The sequence below is a fragment of the Dreissena polymorpha genome, chromosome 2 (assembly GCF_020536995.1).
Source record: "Dreissena polymorpha isolate Duluth1 chromosome 2, UMN_Dpol_1.0, whole genome shotgun sequence".
Classification (NCBI taxonomy): Eukaryota; Metazoa; Mollusca; class Bivalvia; order Myida; family Dreissenidae; genus Dreissena; species Dreissena polymorpha.
Genome location: NC_068356.1, coordinates 138,760,951 through 138,787,442, shown reverse-complemented (window position 1 = coordinate 138,787,442; position 26,492 = coordinate 138,760,951). Strand labels below are relative to the sequence as shown.

Here is a 26,492-nt window from a genome sequence, read left to right as displayed (position 1 = left end):
TTCTAAATGGTTATTGTAGGAAACATTTGCCATACACAAGGTAAACAACATTTATAGTCAATTCATACAATAGTTAACCCATGCAAAAAAGGCTGAAATGAGCTTGAAATGACACACATAAATTAAGGCTGGAATGACTCTGAAAAAATAGGACTTAAATCCACAAACTCAGCTGCAAGTTTTCACTCCTTTATAAAATTTGGAGGAAAATAATTAACTAAGATAAATACTGTTCTGGATGAAATTTATATATATTTTGGCTCAGGCTTATTTTTATAAGACCTTATTATTAAATCACTTTGTTATGATAATTTTCCTTACACTTACATTTAAAGTACATATGTAAATCTACTATGTATTTAAAATATCTTTGAATTAAGGGTCGTAGAGTAAATTTGATTAAGGGCTGTATTCAAGTTGAAAATTGTTGTGAAATGCAGTAAATTTATCCCTGTTTATCAGTAGTGTTTTGTTTTAAGATGTCAATTTGGTGGCTAATTTTGTATTCCCCCAGTTAATTGTAAACAAGAATGCATGGGTTACAATATGGGGTAATATGAGATGCTACAGTGATAGGAGGACAGACTCTTATTCAGAGTGAGTCAGAAATTTGAAAATAACAGCGCAGTGTTTGCAAGACCTGTTACTCAGGCTTGAGAATTTGAAATGCAGTTTCAAAGCAATGATTGGAATTTTTTAATTTGAAGTATTAATAATATGATGAATTAATCTAACTTTGATGAACATTCTGAAATAATTAAGTAAAATGTGGAAGTCAACATTCAGTGTGTAAAAAAGGCTGAAAAGAGCGATTCAGTGAGTTATGATGGAACTTTTTTAAATGCTCCGAACTACTAAACAGGTTTGTTTCTCAGAATATTTACTTTGAATTGTTTTCTTATATTATGCTGTGTTTATTATAGTTATATTGTTTTACATTAATATCTGTTTAATGGCAGGTGGTTAATATCTATTACATTTAAAATGAATGCTCAAGCCAGTTTATAATCTTTGCAGTAATTTCACATTATATAAAAGACATAATGCAGTCAAAGGTGTCTATATCTTATAGAATGTTTTTTGCCATATAATCAAGATTTTTGTCATTTGTGAAATAGAAACCAAGTGCTTAAGCTCCATCAGAGGTCCAGATAAAGTTTTTGTATTCCTTAAATTTAATGAGTGAATGTTTTAGTGAACCAACACGCATAACTGTTAATTTTTGGGTATTACGTTTTAAGCCAGATATTTCACTTAAGTCTTGTATTGCGTTTATTAAAGCAGTGAATGAGTTAATTATTCCATCAATGAAGTATGTTGTGTCATCTGCAAAAAATGTTTGTTTTATGACTGACTGTATCTGGAAAAAGATTGAAGGGTACATGTTGTTTTTGTGATTTTTATACGCCCGTATAAAATACGGGACGTATTATGTGAAACCCCTTGGCGGGCGGGCGGGCGGCGGGCGGAAGGCATCACTTTGTCCGGACTCTAATTCAAATTGTATTCATCCGATCTTCACCAAACTTGGTCAGCAGTTGCATCTAGTTGATATCTAGGCCAAGTTCGAATATGGGTCATGCCGGGTCAAAAACTAGGTCATAGGGTCAATAAGTGCATTTTCAAAGGGGCCACTTTGTCCGGACTCTATTTCAAATTGTATTCATCCGATCTTCACCAAACTTGGTCAGCAGTTGCATCTAGTTGATATATAGGCCAAGTTCGAATATGGGTCATGCCGGGTCAAAAACTAGGTCATAGGGTCAATTAGTGCATTTTCAACGGCGCCACTTTGTCCGGACTCTAATTCAAATTGTATTCATCCGATCTTCACCAAACTTGGTCAGTAGTTGCATCTAGTTGATATCTAGGTCAAGTCCGAATATGGGTCATGCTGGGTCAAAAACTAGGTCAAAGGGTCAATGAGTGCATTTTACTTTGTCCGGACTCTAATTCAAATTGTATAAATCTTATCTTCACCAAACTTGGTCAGTAGTTGCATCTAGTTGATATCTAGGCCAAGTTCGAATATGGGTCATGCCAGGTAAAAAACTAGGTCATAGGGTCAATTAGTCCATTTTCAACAGCGCCACTTTGTCCGGACTCTTATTCAAATTGTATTCATCCGATCTTTACCAAACTTGGTCAGTAGTTTCAAGATAAGTAATATCAGTACAGGAAATACTGCCATTCTATACCTATGTAGGTCTAAACAATTATGATTTAAATATTGTGTTTTAGAGAACAAATGAGACTAAGTGTACACTTATTGATATCAATGCATATATATGAATATATCAGTTATATAAGTTGTTGTTGTTTTTTTTGCTTATTTCCAAAACAAATACATCAATCATCAGTGTATCATCTCCAATGGCACACGAATCGGGCGTATATTGCTCCGTCATGCGGCGCTCTTGTTAGTTTTCTTTAGCTTTTGTGACCACTTAATGTCGGTCAATCCATCAGCAGCTTACGGAGCTATGTATATACCGGAGTAGTTCATAAGTTCATAATACCCCCCCCCCTCGGAATCATTCACATATTCTCCTGTCATTTCCGCCTGAAAATAAATTCCGCCCGGAAATTTCCATCCCAGTCTAATTTACGCCCGGAAATCTTTTCCGCCTCATTAGCATATTCTGCCCCAAATTCCACCCCGTGTCAGCATGCAAAAATAATTTCCGCCCATAAATCTTTTCCGCCTCATTAGCATAATTAGCCCCAAATTCCGCCCCGTTTCCACCCCATATCCGCCCTGTTTCTGCCTCGTTTCCACCTGGAAAACATTCTTTCTTGTAACCACTATATTCGGGGCGGAACCAACAGTTTTCCAGGCGGAACTGTCAATAAAATTCCGTCTCAATTCCGGGCGGAACATTTCGTACAGGTAAAAAAATACAAATATTTTTTTTTATTATTTTATTTTTTGAAAGACCGTCCAGCCATCCCACCAAAGAATCCTCCTCCCCCAATTTTTTTTTTCATGTTTTTTCTTATTTTAGGAAGATAATGTAATAGATGACCACACCCCCACACTATACACCCCTCTCCACCCCACACCTCCTTCCTTTTTGATTGAAGTATTGAGATAGGTTCCTTCACCTTTAAAAAGAAAAATAGATGAGCATTCTGCACCCGCTAGGCGATGCTCTTGGTTTATAATGTAACAGTTTGTAAGCCTTTGTTTCGTTTGTGTGCTTTCTTTGTATAGTGTTCTTCCTCGGAGGGCGCAGTAAATTCAAAAAGTTCATTTAAACCTGTGGTTTATGCAAAAAGGGCAAAAAGTAACGGGGTGGGGATAACTGTTTTCATTTTTATCTTACACCAAATTACATGTATATTACTAAACTTACAGTATTAGAGGACTTGGCATTCATAGCATAGAAAAAATTGCGATTTTTTAATTTTGTTTAAAAATTTTGTAGTGCATTTAAAAAAAAATTATATTGTGAATGATTTAGAATTGATATTTCCCCTAAATACATTTTGAATCAAACATACTTAATCGTTAACTATATGGCCTTAAACAAATTTTTAGTGAACTAGTTATTGTACTGCTTGATGGTTAAACTAAAAATCTGGACAAAAATGTATTTTCCAGTTATCAATTAAGTTGTTATCCATAAGAATGCATGGTAGCTTACTGGCTTTTGCCTTTGAAAAGGGAACAGTGGGGCTTAAGAAAGGTGTGGCACAGTGTCATGCAATAAGGGCCTGGGAAAAACACTACTTTTGTAAGCGTTATTTTATTGGTCCATGTGTATGTTTGCTTGGTTAGCCTTGATTTCATTGGTCCATGCATGTTCTTCCTTTGTTAGCTTTTATTTGATTGGTCTATGTGTGTTTACAGGAGGAGTCTCAGTCGTTCCAGATCAAGGGTACTGGCAAGTCAAAGATCATGTTCATAGAAGGAGGTGACCCTTTGAAACCTGACCTGGAGTCCCTTGCTGTGAAACTTACACCACATATCGAGGAAGAAGGTTGGCATTTTAGCTCACCTGAACATAAAGTTGTTTTTTTTCATTTACAATTAATTTTTAAAGAGGATTATATACATATATATGATGATAATATGCATGTTCATTTTCACAGAGCTGAAAACTCAAACTTGCCATGGTTGCGATTCCGTTTTTTTTAAATATTGCTTAAAAAAAATACTGTTAGTCAACGCAACAGAGTATTTTTTATTTTGAGGTTTCATCAAATCAACCAACCAGCACGTTTTTATTAAAAGTGTGTCTCTTGTAAGTTATCATAGCTGTAACATTATCTGTATTGTTCATTTCAATGTTGCTTAAAATGTTCATTTTGGATTTGAGGCCGCGTGTTATTTGGATTTGTCAACCCCACCCTCAACTGACAATTTTTAATTTGCATATATAAAATCCCATCTTTTGAGCTAGGTTTGACACATTACTTTTCATAATTCATATATAAAATTTACCACTTATTAATAAGTAAATTGTTTTTTTGTTGTTTTTTTTTAAATTGTTATTTCATTTGTAATTTGTGAGGGTGCATTTTTTTACATTTTATAATGCAGATGCAATATCTTTTACTTAAATATTTTTTATGTTTTGTTTTGTACATTGTATTTATTTTACTTGTATTGTTAAAATAAGAAGGGTTTGGAACTGGAGTATTTCATTTATCCGAAAACTCCAACCCATAGCACAGGACTGTATAGTTCTATCATTTTTCTTTTAGTCCATTTAAAATCAACCTTAAAGGAATAAAAACACAGGACAAAGTAAATAATTGATAGTTCTTTGTATTGACAAAAGTAATGTCTTGCCTGTGAAATATGTACTGCATCAGAAGAAGAATTTATAACAATGTCACGCCAAAACCTGTATTCATGGCCAAATGATATTTTTCTTTCAGATTTAAATAATTTATAATAAATATATCAGAATTCATTTGTCTAAAAAAAGTTGTATGCTATTGAAACAACATGCCAGCGTACCATGCAAAATATTATCAACATTTGAGTTCCAACTTCACCATTGATATCACTTATATGGCATTTGTCTTGAAAAGGCTCATACACAATCTTCACTTCTGTATACAGAATTCAGACAGTTGATGATTGTGTATATGTGTCAATTTGTACGTTCTTCTCTTCACAGATTTGAAGCTGATATTGCCGCCTGTGCTGGTGACCTTGAGAAGTACGGCGCTGGAGGACAGCTTTGTCCCTGCCACCCGTGACATCTATGTCGGCTGTGTCCGGACCATGGCTGTCAGTCAGAAAAAGGTACCCTTTACATACTGGCTTTGTCTGGCATGTTAATGTGTAATACTACATGTATATAGAGTGGGCTTCATTGCGCTACTGAAAACAAAGGTTTGAGAGGGGCTATTTTGGAGTCTTTCAGTCTGTTGCTATGTTTGTCAGTCCTCTTAAAAAGTTACAAGTTTGTTAAGCCATGAATTTGAAATTCAAATATGTGATCACCATGAAATATAGATGTGCAACAAGACACGTTTCAACCCCAGTGATCCACTCATGTCTGAGATATTAGCCCTGGAACATGGCAGATTATCCCTGTGGGCGTATTAGTCAAGTTTATTACAAATATATTTGTTTAAAGACTGACTTGCATGATAATTGGTAACAAATCTTAAATTGTAATGAGTTTTCCAGAAAAATAGCATGTTTAAAGTAGAGTGTCTGTTTGGTATTAACTATGATAATGTTGTTCATTCAAAATATAATAATATTAAGCACTACAAATATGTGTTTAACCCATTTAAAACACCTGGATGGCAGTTTTAAATATGTATGTTAATGTTTTGATGTAGCTTGTGTTATAATGTGCTCAGTTGGTGTTTTTAACCAAAGGTCTTTTAAATCAATCTGCTGTTGTATGCCACTTGTGGTATAATTAGTTGTGTTAAATGAATAACAAAATGTCTTCGAACTTATACTTTGTACATAACTGGAGTTATGGACCATTTTTAGCACAATATTACATTTTTTATTTGTGTGAGATGTAACTCAAAAATGCTTGGAGGCCAAAAATTTGCAAACATATTGACTTTCACAGGTTTATTATATGACTGATGTTATGGCCCTTTTTTATTTGAAAAAACAAACAACAAATTTAATTGTGTCATGTGGAACTCAAAATGTATTGCTGCTAGAGGGCTTAAAGATTGCAAACATATTAACCAGTGTTATAAATTGCGCCCCTACAAACTGATGTTTTTTCGACATGACTGGAGGTATTTTTTCACTTGTGGTATACGTAACTAAAAAATTATTGCTGCTAGAAAAGCTGAAACTTTACAGACGTATTACCAATGGTGTGAACCTGCGTACCTCGAGTGTTTAGTAAAGTCATTTTTCACATATTAGTGGTATTTTCAGACAAAAGCAGAATGTGGGGACATCCTTATCTTACGGATACATTTCTAGTTATTTCTCTGTTGCACCATAGCCTATAAAAACAGTTGGCTATAATACAGTTTTTTAAATAAGAGGGTGTTTTATTCAATAACAAATCTAACCATATTAAAACATTGTTAGAAGAAGTTACTGGTATTTTGAAAAAAAACTACTTTTCAGGAACATTTATAGGAGAACTACATGTAGTTCATAACACTAACACATGTTGCTTTATTTTCCTGTTGTGGTGGCTGTCGCTAATTTAGGAGCTGAAACCTGGCTACAGGGTAAATGACTGCACTAATCTGCAAGCACAGAGCATTATAGAATTTATAGTCGAAAATGTTGACCAAACAGAATAAGCCTCGCTCTGGGAAAACGGGGCTAAATGCATGTGCTTAAAGTGTCTTCCCAGATAAGCCGGTGTTCAGGCTAACAAGTACAGACTCTCTCGGCTTTTATGGTATTTTTTTATTGAAGGAACTGTTTAGGCAGACTGCACACACAGGCTAATCTGGGAAGACATTTTACACTCATGACTTAGGCCACGTTTGTTCCAGAGCAAGGTTCCTATAGTATTGTACTGAAAAAAGCATAAATATAGTTATACTTACCGGTATTTGGAATACCATAATTAAGAAAAAAATCACAAAGTGCATGTATTGGAATCCACTTGTAAGCACATAGTCATGTACTCTTCTTTTTTGGAATATCAAAATGTAGGAGCAAAGCACATAGCAATGTTCTTTAGTAACCATATTTTCATTATCATGAAATAGGAGAAATACACACAGTATTGTACATTTTGCAAAGAGTAGAAGCAAAGAGTACAAGCAAATCGCAGTATGTCATTTATATATGTATGTCATATCATATATATTTGAATAACTGTTTGCTGTATTACATGTATCAGTTTTTAAAGCGCAAGATCTCTGAAATGTATTCTGTGTTAGATGTAGATCTACTTAGGACATAAGCACACAATGCTTTGTATTGTAATTAATGATAAGATTTCTGAACTTTGCTTACATATGTAGTGCTTTTATAGATTTAGAGGGCATAGAAAAGGGCATTTGTATTTTATGTATTTATAATGGCCGCAGCCAACACATTGAAATTTCTTTAAAAATTATGGCTAAAGTTGTGATATTTATTATCATGAAATTTCTCTGGTTTCATCTTGTATATTTAAAATTCTTTTTTTTCTGATGACATTTACCTTAGAATGACGGTTGTGAAATAATTCATTAATAAACAGAGCACAACCAGCTCAGTTTTATTAAGAAGTAACAGGTATAATATTTCATATGCATGGCAATATGCTTCGTCATCACTTATTTTTTTATTTATGAAGAAATAAATGTATTTAAATTAATCAATTTATGTTAAATTGATCTTTTTGTCACTTACAAATCAATAAATCTATCAACACATTTATTGATTTCTTTAATAAGGACAAACTGATAAGGGTACAGTAGATTTGCACTCAGCAAAAATAGGTGTGGTTGGGTGGATGGGTTTTGCATACACTTTCTACTAAATGCATTTTGTCTTGAAATCATTCTAATTATTCAGTTGTTTTTTTTCCATAGTCTTTTGGCTTTATATGCTTCCTGACAGTGGCTATCACACATTTGCCCTTGATTTTCTTCGAAAGTGTGTATCTTTGTACGGTCATCTCTATTACATTGCTGTACTTGTCTTGCTGGTTTTCACTTTAATTCTTTGAACTGGTTCTTTGTAAAAATCAATCAGATTTTATATTTATTTTTTATTTATCTCCCTTTCCAGAAGTGTTTACATTGAATTTTTAACATATTAGGTCGTATGTTTGATAAATGTTTTTGAAAATGTGTGTATTTAAAAATCATTTATTTGCATTTGGTTTTCATCATTTTACTTGGGCTGGACATTTTAATTAGCAAAAAAAAAATTGTGAATATTAAACTGAGAATATTTCTTTACATTATTTTGTCATCAGCTGAAAAACTTGCACTTGTGCACCTGTTTTGACTTCACAAATGCATTCACTGATTGAAGATGTTTCATAACATTGATCTTTTTCTTGAAATTACACATCTATATATATTTTTAACAAAAAATGGTATCGATCTATAACAAAAAACAACAAGTAGTTGTAGGAAGATTGTTGAACTTTTCATTGACAAATATATTATCAACGAGATTGTACCTTCTTCAAAACAACAGGCCATTTTGTTGTGCATATTTTACATAACTTTCTTTTTGTTAAGGTCATTCCTTTGTATTTCAGAATGGAGAGTTTACATTTGAGAACATCCAGTCCATTACTCAGAAAGGGTTCAACATTGATCCACAAAAGGTAGGTGTTCTATTTTAAATCACAAACCTTTAGCACTAAGATAATGTACGTGTATGGAGTAGTTCAGGTGCTTTTTTTTCAAAATCTCTCTTTTTGTAATACAATATAAAACTACATGCCTGTCAGCTGCAATTTGAAACTCTGTTAAGAATGCTATTCATATGGTAATTATGCAAAAATCTTGTGTTACCTTGACCTACCAGTATTAGCTTGGCACACGGGATTGGCATAGAGAACATCCTTTCAACATGTTGAGCTTGGGAAGCATGTTGCTTGTAAACTGCTGCGGGTTCAATGAACAAGATATACTAGTAGCCTACACAATTTTAAGATGCATAACTCCCATATTTTAAAGGTTGACCTCATAGTGTTACCATGACCTTTCAGTAATGGACAGGATTCTCACAGGTGTAACATGGTGTCCACATGATGTACGTTTGTGTTACACTAATTTAAAGTTGCATCATGAAGTATGAAGGTACTGTCAGACAGACGCACTGATCAATAGATCAATGAACATGCACTCTATGGCAATGGTAACTGCAATACAATCCTTACTGCAATCTGTTTAGGCTACAAGCAGGTTTGGCAAGGAATGGAGGAGACAAACTCTTGTTTCTCTTTCTGTGTACCTTATGTATGGCGTTTCTTGCAGGGCATGGTGGAAGCCGGAGTCCTGAAGCCTGTCACCATCACTTGGACCCCTCCACAAGGGTTCATTGTAAGTGTATATACAGCTTATGTTGTGGATTAAGTTTATAACAGAAAAGACGCTGTTTAGTCATTTGCTGCAAAGTATCAAAATCTAATAAAACCATGGAAAATATTTCAATGAATTTGAAAATGGCATTAGTTAAACTGGAAGTTGGTGGTGTTAATTTTGCTGAAAAAATGTTTGTGTATAATATTATCAATTTCAAGGCATTAAAAGTAATTTGGTCAGTACCGTCATTAAAACGATTACTGTTAAGTATTCATTGGATTAAAAATGGAAAGTAGAAAGTTTTCAATTAAATATCTCAACATTTATTGTACCTCCATAAAATTATCTTTGCATTTTGCAGCAAAATGAGGTGTGTGAGACCAGTGTGGTTGTGACACTTAAGGGGGATGTGGCGGAGCAGTTTAGAATTCTGCTGAGAGCAATGGTTGTCTCCAAGTAACACCTGACAGCATCGCGTTTAACTGGGCAATGGAATCTGATACCAACAGAATGATGTTACCTATGAACTTAATGCGTGGATGATATACTATGTGGATTGTGTATAAATATTTTAGCAAATAATACATTACATATCTACATGTACTTATGGTTTTAATGAAATTAATTTATTGTTTACAATGTGCAGAAGGTTTACAAATGTTCCCTTTAATATAAATATATATAATCAATTCAATGAGATATTTTCTCTTTAAAATACCATACAATATATATGATTGTAAGGAATAAATAAAAACCATGTGTGATTAATTATAATTTGTTCTCATATGTATGAGAAAAACAATCATTTTATGTTATTAAAAGATGAAATGTCCCATTGAAATGTTTCTTTTTCAACAAAATATCATAAACATGTAATGTCAATTGGTAACATCTGTTTGATACTTCAATGATGTTTAGAAAATATAACATCAAAATAAATAATTACTTGTATCTTACTAAGAATATGAAAATAGGTTTTCCGTGTGTGAAAAAATTAAACATCATATAAGTGAAAGATTGTTGTGGAAGTCTTGATCTTAGAAACACTGTCTGTACAAGTGAATATGATTATCAGTTTTGCATTTGTGTACTTAAGTGGTCTGTGATATGACATTTTTGCTATGTTAATGAATACTAAACATATTGATATTTTTTTTTAATTAAAAGTTGAAAATATTTATGTTGTGATGTTTATCCTAGTGATAATTAGCATAACAGTGTCCCTTGTATAACCTGATAATACCCTCGCTACCAGTGGGTAGGTGTAACTGTATGTGTCAGTCAGTCTGTCCGTTTATCTGTCCCATATCTGATCTTCGTTGAAGAGAATTTGAATGTTAATATTTATGGTACGACATGTTGCACACAGGAACCACATGTTAACTGTCAGGGTAAAACTCTTCAGATCAAAGGTTAAATTACAGCAATTTGTCAAAATGATTTGAACATTCTCTAATTCTCAATTTCATGGATTTCAAAATATTGTGCACACATGTTAAACTATTGTAGACAATATAGTGGGCATAACAACCAAATAGCTACCTCAGAAGGTCACAGTAATACTTAAAGGTGCAATTGAAGCTCTTTTTTTGTTAAAATATTACTTATCCACTCTATACCTTAACACTGCTATGTTGTGTTTGCAAACAAGAACCATGGAGCTACTTTGCTTTTCTTTTTTTGGAATTAAAGGTCAATATTGAGCAACAATTGTTTGTCAAATAATTATTTGAGATATTAATGTGCTTCATTGCTGCATATGTTTTTTTCCATAGTTTGTGTTCTCTCTTAGTGCTGTAGAAACTGAGCAGAACATATGAACATATTAGGAAAACTGCAAACACTCTGGCAGCCATATTTGTAAACAAGTTAACATACGTTTTTGGGAATTCACAGTCTCCCAAGGTACATTGTTGTAAAAAATTATTTTGACTTCTGATTCTAAAAAGAATTACTTATTGTCAATTCAGCCATATATGGACAACTGCCACACTCAAAAATTTCAATAAATGTAGAAAATGTCCATTAAGTTATTCTGGCATACATGATTAGTTTCTTTAAGGAAAGATTTCATATAGTTTTGTATATACTACTTTCTTTATGGAAAGATTTCATACCGTTTTCTATGTACACATTTCTTTAAGAAAAGATTTCATAAAGTTTTATATATACATGTATATATAATATATTTATTTATATATATATATATATATATGATTGTTTGTGTGCAGGGCATTGTTTTAAAGAAACACCAAACTTAGATTCATCTTTTTAATTTGTGAACTTGTGAACATAATAAATGAATTAATTTTTTAATGACAATTCATGATTTTGAATATTATTTACAAAGACAATTGCAGTTACAATGAAGATTCTATAAAAAATTAACAATACAATGTCTACTAAAAAAAGACTTAACAACAATTTTGCAAACATCAAAATTGCATCACATATGCTTCGACTATACTGAAGCAGTCATTTCAGAAGAGGCGTGTTAAAATACTTTCTCTATTTTACATGGATACAGACTAAAGACTTTTATTCTGTAAGATTATCAACATTCTAAGATTGATTTTCGTCTTCAATATTGCATTTATTGTCACAATTTTAATGTGCTACATGAACATGCAAAATCTCAACACTCATTTCATTCATTCATGATTTTTACTGGACAAATAAGCCAAAATTCCATCATACTCCATTTAAACTCTCCACACTTCAACCTTATATTGCATGTTCATGAATTCGGTGCCTCTCAATGTCACTTAAGCTTATAGATGTGCGTGTGTGTGAATGTACGTGTCACATCTCTCCACACTGGGTGATGATCACAGGCAGTTTGGGCTTGTTGTTGGGCCCTGTGGGCACGTTCTCTATCTTCCTCAGCACCAGCAGGCCATCAACCACCTTACCTGAAATATGGGGCAAGTTAAAAGGAGCCTCCCTCTGGGAATACCAGGCTTAATGCATAAATTGGCTTCCCTAATTAGCCTGTGCAGGGACGACACTTTCTGCCTAGACTGGATTTTCATTAAGAAGAAATATCCATCAAACAAAACATTATACAACAGCAGAAAGTGTTATCCCTGATAAGCTTTTGCAGACTTCACTGGCTAACATGGGATGACAAACTTTGCAAATGCTTTACACTATATTCCCCAGAACACGGCTAAAATAATGCACCGGGTATGCACTATACCATTGTAGTCAGTCTTAGGGCCCTCAAATAATGCACTGGGTATGCACTATACCATTGTATTCAGTCTTACGTCCTCAAATAATGCACTGGGTATGCACTATACCATTGTAGTCAGTCTTACGTCCTCAAATAATGCACTGGGTATGCACTATACCATTGTAGTCAGTCTTACGTCCTCAAATAATGCACTGGGTATGCACTATACCATTGTAGTCAGTCTTACGTCCTCAAATAATGCACTGGGTATGCACTATACCATTGTAGTCAGTCTTAGGGCCCTCAAATAATGCACTAGGTATGCACTATACCATTGTAGTCAGTCTTAGGTCCTTCAAATAATGCACTGGGTATGTACTATACCATTGTAGTCAGTCTTAGGTCCTCAAATAATGCACTGGGTATGCACTATACTATTGTTATCAGTCTTAGGTCCTTCAAATAATGCACTGGGTATGCACTATACCATTGTAGTCTGTCTTAGGTCCTTCAAATAATGCACTGGGTAGCACTATACCATTGTAGTCAGTCTTAGGTCCTCAAATAATGCACCGGGTATGCACTATAACATTGTAATCAGTCTTAGGTCCTTCAAATAATGCACTGGGTATGCCCTATACCATTGAAGTCAGTCTTAGGTCCCTCAAATAATGCACTGGGTATGCACTGTGCCATTCATTGTAATCAGTCTTAGGTCCTTCAAATAATGCACTGGGTATGCACTATACCATTATAGTCTGTCTTAGGTCCTTCAAATAATGCACTGGGTATGCACTATACCATTGTAGTCAGTCTTAGGTCCTCAAATAATGCACTGGGTATGCACTATACCATTATAGTCAGTCTTAGGTCCTTCAAATAATGCACTGGGTATGCACTATACCATTATAGTCAGTCTTAGGTCCTTCAAATAATGCACTGTGTATGCACTATACACTGTATCGACAATGTTCTCTCGCCAGCGAAACAGGTAAACATGAGAGAACCATCTCTTCAATACACTACATAACTAGTGGTTTAAAACTGTTGAATGGGGTTAAGAGGTTTTATCAACAATTGGCCATGCTTATCAGCAACGGTAATAAGTAATCACTTAACACCACATAATCACACATGCATGAAAAATTTACCATCTGCATGTCAAGAACCTGTTTATAGAATATAGTTATATACTAAGAATATAATTTAATAAATGTTTAAAGCCCTGTTTAAGCATTTATTGATTCTTAGTATAAATACTATCTTTTCTTGTTATTTACATAGTCTTGTAATTTAACATCATTTAATAAATGTTCTCGTAATTTACATAGTCTTGTAATTTAACATCATTTAATAAATGTTCTCGTAATTTACATAGTCTTGTAATTTAACATCATTTAATAAATGTTCTCGTAATTTACATAATCTTGTAATTTACATAATTTAATAAATCCTAAGAATATAATTTAATTAATGTTAAAAGCCCTGTTTAAGCATTTACTGAATCTTAGTTTTAATACAATCTTTTCTTGTAATTAACATAATCTTGTAATTTACATAATTTAATAAATGTTTTTGTAATTTAAATAATCTTGTAAATTACATAATTTAATAAATGTTAAAAGCCTACATCCTAAGAATGTAATTTAATAAATGTTTAAAGCCCTGTTTAAGTATTTATTGAATCTTAGTTAATACTATCTTTTCTTGTAATTTACATAATCTGGTAATTTACATAATTTAATTTTTTTTCTTGTAATGTACATAATCTTGTAAATTACATGATTTTATAAAGGTAAAAAGCCTGCATCTTATAATTTAATAAATGTTAAAAGCCCTGTTTAAGCATTAACTGATTCTAAGTTTTAATACTGTCTTTTCTTGTAATTTACATAATCTTGTTATTTACTTAATTTAATAAATGTTCTTGTAATTTACATAAACTTGTAATTTACATAATTTAATAAATATTAAAAGCCTAGTTTAAGCATTTATTGATTCTTATAAGTTTTAATACTATCTTTTCTTGTAATTTATAGCTTATATATGTTCTGAACCTTAACGTCAGTATGCTACATATGTGTTTCTTACGCATAAATTGGGTATTTAGATAAAACAATAATTAATAACATTGAAACATTTTCATCAAATCCTTAAGCTTTGCAATAAGGAGCACAACAATAAAACACCATAATTACAGAGGAATGTATACAAGTCAGTGATAAACTGATATGTACCGCTGGCTGAGAAAATCTCTTGTTTACCTGTTTCGACTCACTGGCGTTAGCTTGTCGATACAGTGTATACCATTGTAATCAGTCTTAGGTACTTCAAATAATGCACTGGGTATGCACTATACCATTGTAGTCAGTCTTCGTATCCTCAAATAATGCACTGGGTATGCACTATGCCATTGTAGTCAGTCTTAGGTCCTCAAATAATGCACTGGGTATGCACTATACCATTGTAGTCAGTCTTAGGTCCTTCAAATAATGCACTGGGTATGCACTATACCATTGCAGTCAGTCGTAGGTCCCTCACATAATGCACTGGGTATGCACTATACCATTGAAGTCAGTCTTAGGTCCCTCACATAATGCACTGGGTATGCACTTTACCGTTGTAGTCAGTCTTAGGTCCTCAAATAATGCACTGGGTATGCACTATACCATTTTAGTCAGTCTTAGGTCCTTCAAATAATGCACTGGGTATGCACTATACCATTGTAGTCAGTCTTAGGTCCTCAAATAATGCACTGGGTATGCACTATACCATTGTAGTCAGTCTTAGGTCCTTTTAATTTTCATCAGCATTTTTGTGTATACTTTGAATTTGTGGTCTGAAGTACTACTTATCAACTATACAAACATATGCACAATAATTCAGAAATGATTGTATTATACTTTGTTTTATTGTTGTTGTTTTTAAATCATTTTTCATTTTAAAAAAGTACATATTACTTCAATATCTTGATAATGAATCCAAAATTAATTTACATGTAACATAAATTTAATATTTTCTTTTAAACTTTGTTTTGAAATCAATTAGACTATGTATGACAAAGATAATGGAATATTTATAGTACATTTTGTATTTCTTTTTCATTAACCTTATTGATAAATGTAAATAATGGCTGCAGAATTATGTCTCTATAAACAAATGACCTGATCTCTAAGAATGGGCTGAATTATCATATGTACATATATATTCAATAAAAACACAAAACAGTAGAATAAACTTATATCCTACCAAAGACCACATGTTTGCCATCCAAGAAGTCGCATTTTGCACAAGTGATGAAAAACTGGCAACCATTTGTGTCTTTACCACTGTTGGCCTGCAATTAAATTACAATACCATGAAGTCACAATTATATAAACAATGCAACTGCCATTAAAACACACTCTGTCACATAAACAGTAACTTATGAATTAAAAATGTTCATTTATGCTATAGAAGGATTCAAACTGCACTCAATTACATAAATAGCAAAATTTCAATTTCAATAATCAGTTATGCTAAAGAATATTCAAGGGTTTGAAGTAAAAAGTATATAATACTTGTACAAATTGTGATGTTCGAAATACTTTCCAAAATAAACAAAATAAAAAATATCAAGGAAACTTCTGACCACAAGAACAAAATTAAACATGAACAATGTTAAGTCTGGTACATACCATGGATAGAATGCCAGGTCCTGTGTGTTTCAGTTTGAAGTTCTCATCAGAAAAGGATCCTCCATATATACTCGTCAAACCAGTACCGTCACCCTGGAAACAAAGACAGTTTAACAATAGCCATGGGCAATTTAGTGATCCAATAACAAACTACCTTAGGGCATATTTGTATGCACAGTGGGGGCTATATCTGCTGAAGTTTTTAGAGTTCAGGCGTTTAACTAGGTGAAAAAGTGTTGTTGTTTTTTAATAGGATGATGCTGGTCACATGCAGCTTATTACAGGTGAAATAATGTAAGATTTTCGTTCTGAAATATTCAGACAGAAAGAATAAACCAGATGATCGCTTTTTCAAGGTGACCACAACGTCAGGTTAGACTGCAGACTACAAACATCTTTTGTAGAGAGGGAATATGCATTGTTTTAATTAATGTCTATTTTAAGGGCTTAATACCCTTTTTCGCTCAGAAGCAAAGTAAAAATGGCTATCTGTAACATGCATAAAACTAAAACAGTTACTGGCAGGTTGTTCAGGTTTTATGCTTTTGCTGCTCATCAGTATCTTAGGGTTGGAAATAAAGACTTTAAAACTTGCATCAATTAACAAAAGTCTTTCACTTAATTTAATTTTCGAAGGGACTTCAAATGTGCACATCTTGGTGGTAAAGGGTTTACTACAACACAGCTTACATTGACAAAGTCTCCACCCTGCACCATGAAGTCCTTGATAACCCGGTGGAAGGAGCAGTTCTTGTAGCCTATAGGCACCCCATCCTTCCTGTACTCCCCTGTACAGAACTGTCTGCAACACACTGGCTAGCATGAGGTGTAGTTACACAGGAATCATTGCTTACACTTAAACTGGGTGTGATTTTCCAAACAAGGAAGGAGAGGAAAATACGCTACCTTCCCTCCCCTCCTCTCACGGGGTGTACAAAAACTCTGACTTTTCAGTGGTTTGCGTCCTTAATAAATGGTCAGTACCCTGACCTTGCAGCTCACATCTAACTGACCAACGAAACTCTCTGAGCCTAATGGTCAGTACCCTGACCTTGCAGCTCACATCTTACTGACCAACGAAACTCTCTGAGCCTAATGGTCAGTACCCTGACCTTGCAGCTCACATCTTACTGACCAACGAAACTCTCTGAGCCTAATGGTCAGTACCCTGACCTTGCAGCTCACATCTTACTGACCAACGAAACTCTCTGAGCCTAATGGTCAGTACCCTGACCTTGCAGCTCACATCTAACTGACCAACGAAACTCTCCAGTACCCTGACCTTGCAGCTCACATCTAACAGACCAACGAAACTCTCTGAGCCTACTCTGAAGACTGCAATGATTTCTGGGCCAGTAACAAGTACAGTGTCCTGGACTCATAACCTCATCATTGCTCACCCAAATTTAATACACCACTGAGACTCGCATTTATTTTCAGCAATTAATCTGTACTTAACCGGTTGGCTTTAGATGGGTGTATTTGTTACTCACTGTTGCACCCATATTTTGCTGTTTGCAATTTATGAAACAAAAGGACAAAAGGCTCTGCATCCCCTTCAAGACCAAAAGGGACTGAATTGTTTTGATCAGCTTTTATGATGTTTTCAAAAACTGGTTGACAATTTGGCAAAGATTTTAATTGAGAGAATATTCTGTTTTTTCTGAGCAAGCTTTGATTGAACAAAACTTTTCAGGTAAATTGACCAAGTAACCTAAGTTATTATACAATGTTACCCTGTTTCAAACTCAATCGAGGCAAATGTTCTGACCAAGTTTCCTGAAGATTGGACAACAAATTTGACCAATAGAATGTTAAAAAGAGACAAATGTGATCATTAAAGATTACCAGGAGAATGTTGCACTCAGATGAGTTAAAAACTATAGCGACTGCTTTGTATAATAAAAGGTACAAAGAAAAAACACAACACACTTTCAAATATCCAGCTTTTGACAAACTGGCATGCTACCATTTAGGTTAGCAATCAAATTAAACAGAATGTGAAACTAGCTGAGTACATGAGCAAGGTTGAAGCTCTAATTTAAATTTTGTCTTCAATTGTTAAGGGTATCAAAATGTATCCTTTCTAAAGGACAGAAGAATGATGCTTAAATATTAACATAACAATACCATGCAAAATAAAGAAAAATGAACAATTAAATGTCATTATGAATTCACCAACCTGAAGTTTTCTGCTGTTTTTGGTACTAGGTCTGCAAATAACTCAAACTTAATTCTGCCAACTTCCTGAAAATAAAAAACACACAAACCACTGTACATGTTTTCATTTGATGTTCATCATTTTTTTTTTAAGAAAGTTTAAGTAAAACTTAAACATATTTCTTGTACAATTCTGACTTATTGGTGACTCTAGAATTCCCAGTGTTTGATGTGTCTACTGTCACCTTACGTCCAAATAGCTTTCAAAACTTGAAAAGGGCGGAGTTTCATTTTTCAAAGCATAACATGCACACTAAAATGTTTTAGCATTATGAATCGGACAAAATTTCAGTGAGAAAATAAATTGAGGTGAAAAATTACTTAAAGTATGAGAAGCAGAGTAATGGTCCTTGTGCACTGCACTTCACTTGATCAAATCAGAAGTTTGAAGTGTACAGCTTTCACAGTTTTAAAGTCATTTTCTGACAAAAATTAAAAGGTATACAAAATATACAATGGTCGATAACAGATTACATTCATTATTAGAAGCACTTCCCTTCAGTGAGACCCATCTTCCAATGAAATCGATACTTAAATTAGCCTTAAAGTCTCTATAACGCTCAAAATCAACGAAAATTATGTTAAGTATTTCGTAAAATAAAGTTAACACCTTAACAATCTGTGTTCCTTATAGCAATAGCCAATTTCAACGCTAGATGTGGTATGATTACATAGATTTTTGTAGATAAAAAATGCTCGTTTTTATTTATTTGTGGCCACAATTAATTCACGTGAATATATCTATTCACACGAACACGATTTTAGTGTTCACGTGTCGTATGAATAGATATGCAAAACAATAATAACAAGATGTGTTTGTGAAACACAATGTCCCCCTATATGATGTTTGACCTTGAAGGATGACCTTGACCTTGTGAAGGATGACCTTGACCTTGACCTTTCACCACTCAAATTGTGCAGCTCCATGAGATACACATGCATGCCAAATATCAAGTTGCTTTCTTCAATATTGCAAAAGTATTAATAAAATAAGCGATTTTGGCCACATATATTCGACCTCTGACCTTGAAGGATGACCTTGACCTTGACCTTTCACCAATCAAAATGTGCAGCTTCATGAGATACACATGCATGCCAAATATGAAGTTGCTATCTTCAATATAGCAAAAGTTATTGCAAAATGTTAAAGTTGGCGCAGACAGACCAACAGACCAACAGACAGACAGGGCAAAAACAATATGTCCCCCACTACTATAGTGGGGGACATAAAAACGAGCATTTTGTATCTACAAACTTAACATCTATTTTACCAGACCACATCTGGCGTTGAAATTTCGGTAATTGCCATAAGGAACACTGATTTTTAACTGGTTAAGTTTATTTTACGAACAATTGTATGAAATTTTCGTTGATTTTGAGTAGTAATGTTACTTTAGCAGTTAAATGAATGCTCCTGATGAGCAAGCAGGGCAGATGCTTCTGCTGATGCAAACATTTGAACGCTGTCAACATAACAACTAATGTGTTTTAATGTCTAATATTGGGAAACAAGAAATAGATGCCCCAACATCAAATGTCTGGTGCAGTCAAAATAATTCAATGAAGTCAGCTGATTCTAAGCAATTTTTCACATTGTATCAGACTCCACTCTATGTCTTAACAGCAAAAAATAATTTCCTGTAGCAAAGTAAAATCATAAGAATGTATCAATTGTTTGGTCACACACACACATTTTGCATGAGGATGACATGACGTTGTACAGCATAGTTATTGCGCGCTTGTTATGGAGACAAAGAATAAACACAAACTACATGACCGCTTTTTACATGAAGCTACAACGTGTTACATATGCGTACCATAGCGTAACAGCATTTACATACAAATTTGGATTTGTGTAACAATTACAAATTTAATTATGCTCCTTTGAAAATTCCTCAAAACAATTTCAGTTGTGGGTAATGTATGTATTCAATTATAATGTGTTTAATTGCATTAGGTGACAAAATAAATGTTTTTACAATATCAAGCATCAAATGAACAATTTCCACAAGGCTTACACATGGTTGCCATCAACAGTCTCCTACAATGTAAGCCAGGATTTTATTGTGGAGGAGCATACTGTAGGGACGAATTAGTGTGGTAGGCATACCTAGCCAACAAACATTCACAAAACAACATAAATAATGAACCTAAAGTGACACAGGATTATTTATGCAATTGACGATAAGTGGCATGGTAATTTTTTAAATGGTTTTTGGCTTAAGGTAGTGCACCTCTAATGATTTCCCGCGATTTCTTCGAAGGTTGAAGAGCCTACTATTAGGTGCCGTAGCCTAGTGGTTAAGGCGATAGACTAGAAATCTTTTGGGATATTCCCGCGCAGGTTCGAATCCTGCCGACGACGTATACTTTTTTGCGACGCGTTTTATTTATTTTCTAACGTAATTTGATTTAATATGGCATATAAGCTATATTTATTGTTAAATATGTTGCAATTTTTATGCACATTTTTCAATTATTAAAATTAAAACAACGTTATGGCGAAATTGGGTGATTTACTGTTGAAAATACGAACCATGCATGTTGCATTTTTATTTTTATTTCAAAAAGTAAACGGTAAATCTGTCTAGTTCTTGGTATTTTTGCTGTATATAGTGTTTCTATAAAAACTAAGTTTAAAATATGACTTAAATGATACTATTTTGAATTTTATGACACTTTGTTTTTAACCGACCCAATTTTTACTTGGCTGAAATCACTTACATTTCATGGTGCTCTTCCATAGATAAAAATTTGAAAAAAATAAATGTCTGTAAAAGAATACTTATTTCATCTTGTTTAAACTTTAAACACCTTTACAGCATCTGTACACACCAACTGCATGCCCATATTTGGAAATTTGAATGAATTATGGAACTTTTATATACCCCAGGGGTGAAAATAAACTGGACAAAAGCCGAGCGTGGGGGTGGTTTTGAAAAAATCGGTATATTTTTTTAAAAAGCATGGAAAGCCTACCTACAAATTTGCATGTAGTTCAGTGAAATGATGCTGATTAAGAAAATAATTAATTAGATTATATTTGGATATGTGCCCATTAGAGGTGCACTACCTTAATCAGGAACCATCTTCACGTCCAAATATTTCTGCCACGAGACATGCTTTTACAGCAACACTCATGTAACTGGGTCATCACCAGTAGTTGTTATTGTATGCCTTATTGTAATTTATCGCTTTTATGATAATCACTCAAGCGAATATATTTTAGGTTCAAATTTCAATTCGAACCACAGGTGGTTTGCGTGTGGCTATGATATTAATTAGTGAAATCATCATTTTGAATGACAAATAATCATATTATAACGAAATAACTTTTCTGAACAAAATAATGTTCACTATCAAATATATATATATATAACAAGGTATGCAACTCAAAATCACCCGAAAGCGGGGTGCATCGCTTTGAACAGCCATATCTTCATCAATTGTGCAGCGATTTTCACGATCTTGGTCTTATTCAACGCAGAAATGAATTGCCTTTCTGGAAATATATGTCTTGCAATATTTTTACAAATGCTGGGTCAACTTTTAAGAAATAACACGATACACAACTGGCATGACCCAGTTGACACTGATCAGGCAGTATTTAAGACTGAAATCTTCACGGAGTAAAGGGCAACTTCCCTGCAAAGTTCATGTACATCGATACCATAATTCAATAAAACGTATGAAAAAAACATTCTTACCGTGCTTGCCGTTGCATTATGCGTCAAAACTAACTGTCCAGCGCCGTTTGAAACCTTTGTTTACATACATTTCAACTAACTGACATTTTAAACACAGGAGTGATTTCATTGGTCCAATGCGAAGGTGTGTCTTTACAACTGGAGATTTCATTCATGAATACTGCCTGATCATTGTCAACTGGGTCAAGCGAATTGTGTATCGTGTTATTTCTTAAAATTTGACCCAGCATGTGTAGAAATATAACAAGATATATACATTTCCAGAAAGGAAATTTATTTCTGCGTTGAATAAGACCGGGTCCATGAAAATCCCTGCAAAACTGATGAAGTAATGGCTGTTTAAAGCGATGCACCCCGTTTTCAGGTGATTTTGAGTTGCATACCTTGTTATATATATATTTGATAGTGAAATTTTTTTTTAAAGAAAAATGTTAATTTTTCGTTATAATATGATTATTTATCATTCAAAATGATGTTTTCACTAATTTATATTAAAGCCACACGCTAACCACCTGTGATTCGAACTAACTCAGGTACGAACGTTAACTATCATTTTTTATTTCATTCTATATAAGTTGTCGTGTACCATATAGTATAAATAATATACTGACCACATTTCCAATTGAGATGTCAAAAAATACGATTGGATTGTCAATCTTTTGTTTATCTGCTGTCATGTTGTCATAAAACGTTGAAACATAAACGTTTGATTTTGTTTTAACTTAAGTAAGCACAAGAAGAAAAAAACACACCCGACTGTTTTCACTAAACCTTAAGAATAACTTTTTCTGAAATAAAAACAGTTAGAAAACATTAAATGCTTTAATAAAATTGAAATATTGTCCTTTTTTAACCTTCTATCTTTTCGAATTACACCGGACATCCCAGATTTTAATGAAATCAGTGTTTGAAAACGCTGAATAATACGGTGTGATTTTTATATGTGAACAACAACAACAACAATGGCAGGAGAAGTAGTTGTCGATGCTCTGCCTTACTTTGATCAGGGCTATGATGAAACGGGAGTCAGAGAAGCTGTAAGTGCTTATATGTATAAGTTTAAATAATCCAACTCCCAGCTATTGAACTCCCGGGTCGTTGGGACCGAAGTTGCAACTGTTAACGCAGACATTATCTAACTTGTGGAAGTGAGACAATTCACCCCCAAGACAAATCACCCCCAAAAGACAATTCACCCCCTAGACAATTCACCCCTGCTCCCTGGACAATTCACCCCAGATATTTTTTTAATTATGTATAGATTACTATTATTCCATAACATGTTTGTCATTATCATTCTTGATTTTTAGTTGTCTTTCACTTGGAATTAATACAAAATAGAGAGTTCATTGTTTCAGGGTTTTTTATCTGATTTTGGAGAAAGAGCCTGGCCTTTTTTGAGGGGAAAAAAATCGCGCAAAATGCCAGAATTTGGCGGGAAAAATGACACGAAACACCGGATTTTGGGGAAAATAAGGAAAGTCTTAAATAATCAATTCAACATATTTTGCTGTTTTTAAAACAAAATCAAGGCAACAGATAATTTTATTATGCAATATGTTATATTTTCTACACTGGATCAGGTTAACTTATGTATTTAAAGTTTAAAAAAAAAGTTTGTTTTTTTTTAGGGGAAAAAAATGAAGTCTGGGGGAAAATTTACCTGCTGAGGGGAAAAAAAATCTGAGGGGAAAGGGCCGCTTTTCGGCGGGTCCCAAAGAAGAGAAAAAAGCCCTGGTTTGAAGCTTTATTAGCTCGGCTGTTTTCAGAGAAAACCCAAGTTTTGTCATAGCCAACTCATCGTCCGCCGTCAGCCTTCCGCCAGCTTTGTGATAAAACATTTACATTGGCTCTAAAATCAAAGTGCTTCCACCTACTGTACAGTCCATGCGTTTTCCCCAATTTCCCTCGCTACTCCGCGGCAGGCATTGAAGAATTTTTCCAGGGCGACTTGCCCTGCAGGGTGAGTAGGCCTAAAAATCCACTCGCCCTTCACTTTATTCTACTCGCCCTGCATTTAAAAAAAATATATATCTATATTTATAGTTATGATCAACCAGAACCTTTTAACCTACGTAACATAGTGACACTAAACTGCAAACAAATTAACTACATTATCTGATGGATTTTATTTGCTTTCCTTACCTTTTCTGCACCTGTTTCCTTTTCTCAATACTTTCCGCTTCTCGTTTTAATGACCTCTCAGTTTCTTTCTGTTCCCTGTCTCCACCACCTTGCAGATATTTTTAAATAGAACCCTTTTCCATGCTGAGTTTATATATTTTAGATAAACTTTTACTGAAAGACAGAAAGACATTTGTTGATTAACAAATGGTTACAATATGGTAAATTTTGGCTAAAGCTTCTGATCACGAATTATTATGTTTATTAAAAATTATTGTTTCTGTTTATTTTTAAATTAATATAAGAAGTATTATAATTAACCAGTTATGTATTATTTTTTATTGATATTTACATTAAAATGAAATTTTATTCTTCACAGAATGACAAATATATTTAACTGTTTTTTTTTCTCACTTTTAATCGATTAGCTAAGGGCACTGACACCTATGAAAAGAGCCCAGCCGATTTCGATAATTATTTTTACTGTGCCCGTGACGTCATTTTTCATTGTCAAAACGAAAGTGCAGTTTCTTTGTGTACTAAACCCTTTTTTTGTTCGTTCGAAAAATTGTTCGCAATTTCTATCGATGTGGCAGGAGATCTGGAACTGAATTTTTATTTCTCAACTTGATAAACAGCACTCGCCCGGTCGCTCGAGTTTTTAACAAACTTTACTCGCCCGACCAACAACTTCACTCACATATGCGAGCAGTCAAGTGAATTCTTCAATGCCTGCGCGAGCAGTATCTCCAAGGGAGATTAAGAAAATCCCACGATACGCGGCGTTTGCATGATTTGGGACTCCGCGGTTAACGATAGGCAAAATTGATTAGCCGACACACCGGCCCTCGGCGTTGGAAACGCGGATGAAACTCTGTGTTTAATGAGATAACGATCAATTTAACTTTGTTTGACTTCCTGATTTTCAAATAAAATTACATTTATTACAAGTACATATATATACAATTAAAAAAACCAACCAAGATAGATAGATCCTCACATGGTTGTAGAAGTAGTTGTTGTTGTATAGAAAACTCGTTGATTTACGACAAACAAAACTCCTTAAACTGATACTTACCAATTAATATAATCACAGTTTGCAACATTATTTTTATTTTGATAATTTAATCCAAAGTTTTCATGTTACCAGGTGTTTTTTTCTATACTGAACATGTAAACAAATGACTGAGGACCCTATTTAAAGTCTCGCAAATCTGTGTGAATTGACAGTTTGAAGTTACTGTGTAATTATCAAAGGAAAGTCGCTTCCTGTCTGAAGGCATAACTTACTCAAGTAAACACGTTCAACGAATGCATAAGGAATGTTTTTATTTGTCGGAACAAAGTCAATTCTCTGCTCACTAATGCATTCATTTTCTCTGCTCACTAATGCATTTGTTTTCTCTTAGTAGGTAGGTTATTCCATTGATTGCTCAAAGAAGGTGGTAACTATTGAGTTGATAGTTGCATTAAATATTCACAGTTGTATTCTAGTATTCTAGTTGCTTCGATTTTCAAAACAATGTTTTTACCAGTAATTATGGACCAAATCGGCAGAGTGACATTCACACATGTTAATCCCTTTTGTCAAAACACCGCAGACAGCAGTCTACACAATAGGTCAGTAGACAAGCTTTGCGTGTTTACATAACGTCAAACACTTAATCCAGTTCCGTCCAGATGTCTTCTTTAATCCGTTTACAGTACAATTACTGTTAAAATAATTACTCTACTAAAATACCGTAACGATAAAGATTCGGCGTGTTCGATTTGAAATTAATTTGTCGGAAATATCAACTTATTTGCGATATGATTGTGTTAAAAAATACCAAAGAAACTTTTAACCGAAATCAACAGAATTCAATGTTTGCTGCGCTACAAAGTTTGTATAAAAAAATCAATACACACACGCTTTCCAGGAGTATACCTTGACCTTGTACATTGCAGCATAATTTTCGCGCGCTTTTGTGGGGAAATATACATGATGACTGTATATTGGAAGCATTTGTAAACATCGTGTTAACATTAAAAATCGTGAGTGTGTTTCGGATTTCTAATTATTATTCTCATTTGGAAATTTTACGGAACATTTATTCTTGTGTTATATGGGTAATGAATTAAATATTAATTTGTCAAAACGCTTAACATGTT

General features: G+C 33.8%; 3 protein-coding genes and 1 long non-coding RNA gene across 9 annotated transcripts in view; 3 read left to right on the top strand and 1 right to left on the bottom strand.

The window, feature by feature from the left end:
- LOC127869182 (cilia- and flagella-associated protein 74-like) overlaps window positions 1-10,614 on the top strand; it is a 75,701-nt gene extending 65,087 nt beyond the window's left edge. For 3 of the 4 annotated variants that reach the window (XM_052411515.1, XM_052411512.1, XM_052411511.1), the window contains 6 exons: window positions 3,854-3,983; window positions 5,133-5,260; window positions 6,661-6,681; window positions 8,667-8,735; window positions 9,391-9,456; window positions 9,800-10,614. In XM_052411515.1, coding sequence (XP_052267475.1) covers window positions 3,854-3,983; window positions 5,133-5,260; window positions 6,661-6,681; window positions 8,667-8,735; window positions 9,391-9,456; window positions 9,800-9,898 — 513 coding nt within the window. In that variant the 3' untranslated portion in view covers window positions 9,899-10,614. The remainder of the gene's footprint in view (window positions 1-3,853; window positions 3,984-5,132; window positions 5,261-6,660; window positions 6,682-8,666; window positions 8,736-9,390; window positions 9,457-9,799) is intronic. The other variant, XM_052411513.1, reaches the window with a different exon arrangement.
- On the top strand, window positions 1,400-2,311 carry LOC127869183 (uncharacterized). Its single transcript, XR_008044464.1, has 2 exons — window positions 1,400-1,754; window positions 1,911-2,311. It is a non-coding gene; the product is annotated as an uncharacterized LOC127869183 (long non-coding RNA).
- A 1,081-nt stretch (window positions 10,615-11,695) lies between the features above and the next one.
- Window positions 11,696-22,994, bottom strand: LOC127869181 (peptidyl-prolyl cis-trans isomerase H-like). The gene is made up of 6 exons (XM_052411510.1): window positions 22,829-22,994; window positions 18,473-18,537; window positions 16,981-17,092; window positions 16,291-16,383; window positions 15,863-15,950; window positions 11,696-12,350 (listed from the first exon to the last, which is right to left on the bottom strand). Exons 1-6 carry the CDS (start codon window positions 22,892-22,894, stop codon window positions 12,241-12,243), a joined length of 534 nt encoding a protein of 177 aa, XP_052267470.1. The 5' UTR covers window positions 22,895-22,994; the 3' UTR covers window positions 11,696-12,240.
- A 107-nt stretch (window positions 22,995-23,101) lies between these two features.
- The window catches only part of LOC127869180 (pre-mRNA-splicing factor SPF27-like), a 36,576-nt gene continuing 33,185 nt past the window's right edge, over window positions 23,102-26,492 (top strand). The window contains exon 1 of one of the 3 annotated variants that reach the window (XM_052411509.1): window positions 23,102-23,254. In XM_052411509.1, the coding sequence (XP_052267469.1) occupies window positions 23,180-23,254 (75 nt within the window). In that variant the 5' untranslated portion in view covers window positions 23,102-23,179. The remainder of the gene's footprint in view (window positions 23,255-26,492) is intronic. The other 2 variants (XR_008044463.1, XM_052411508.1) reach the window with 2 other exon arrangements.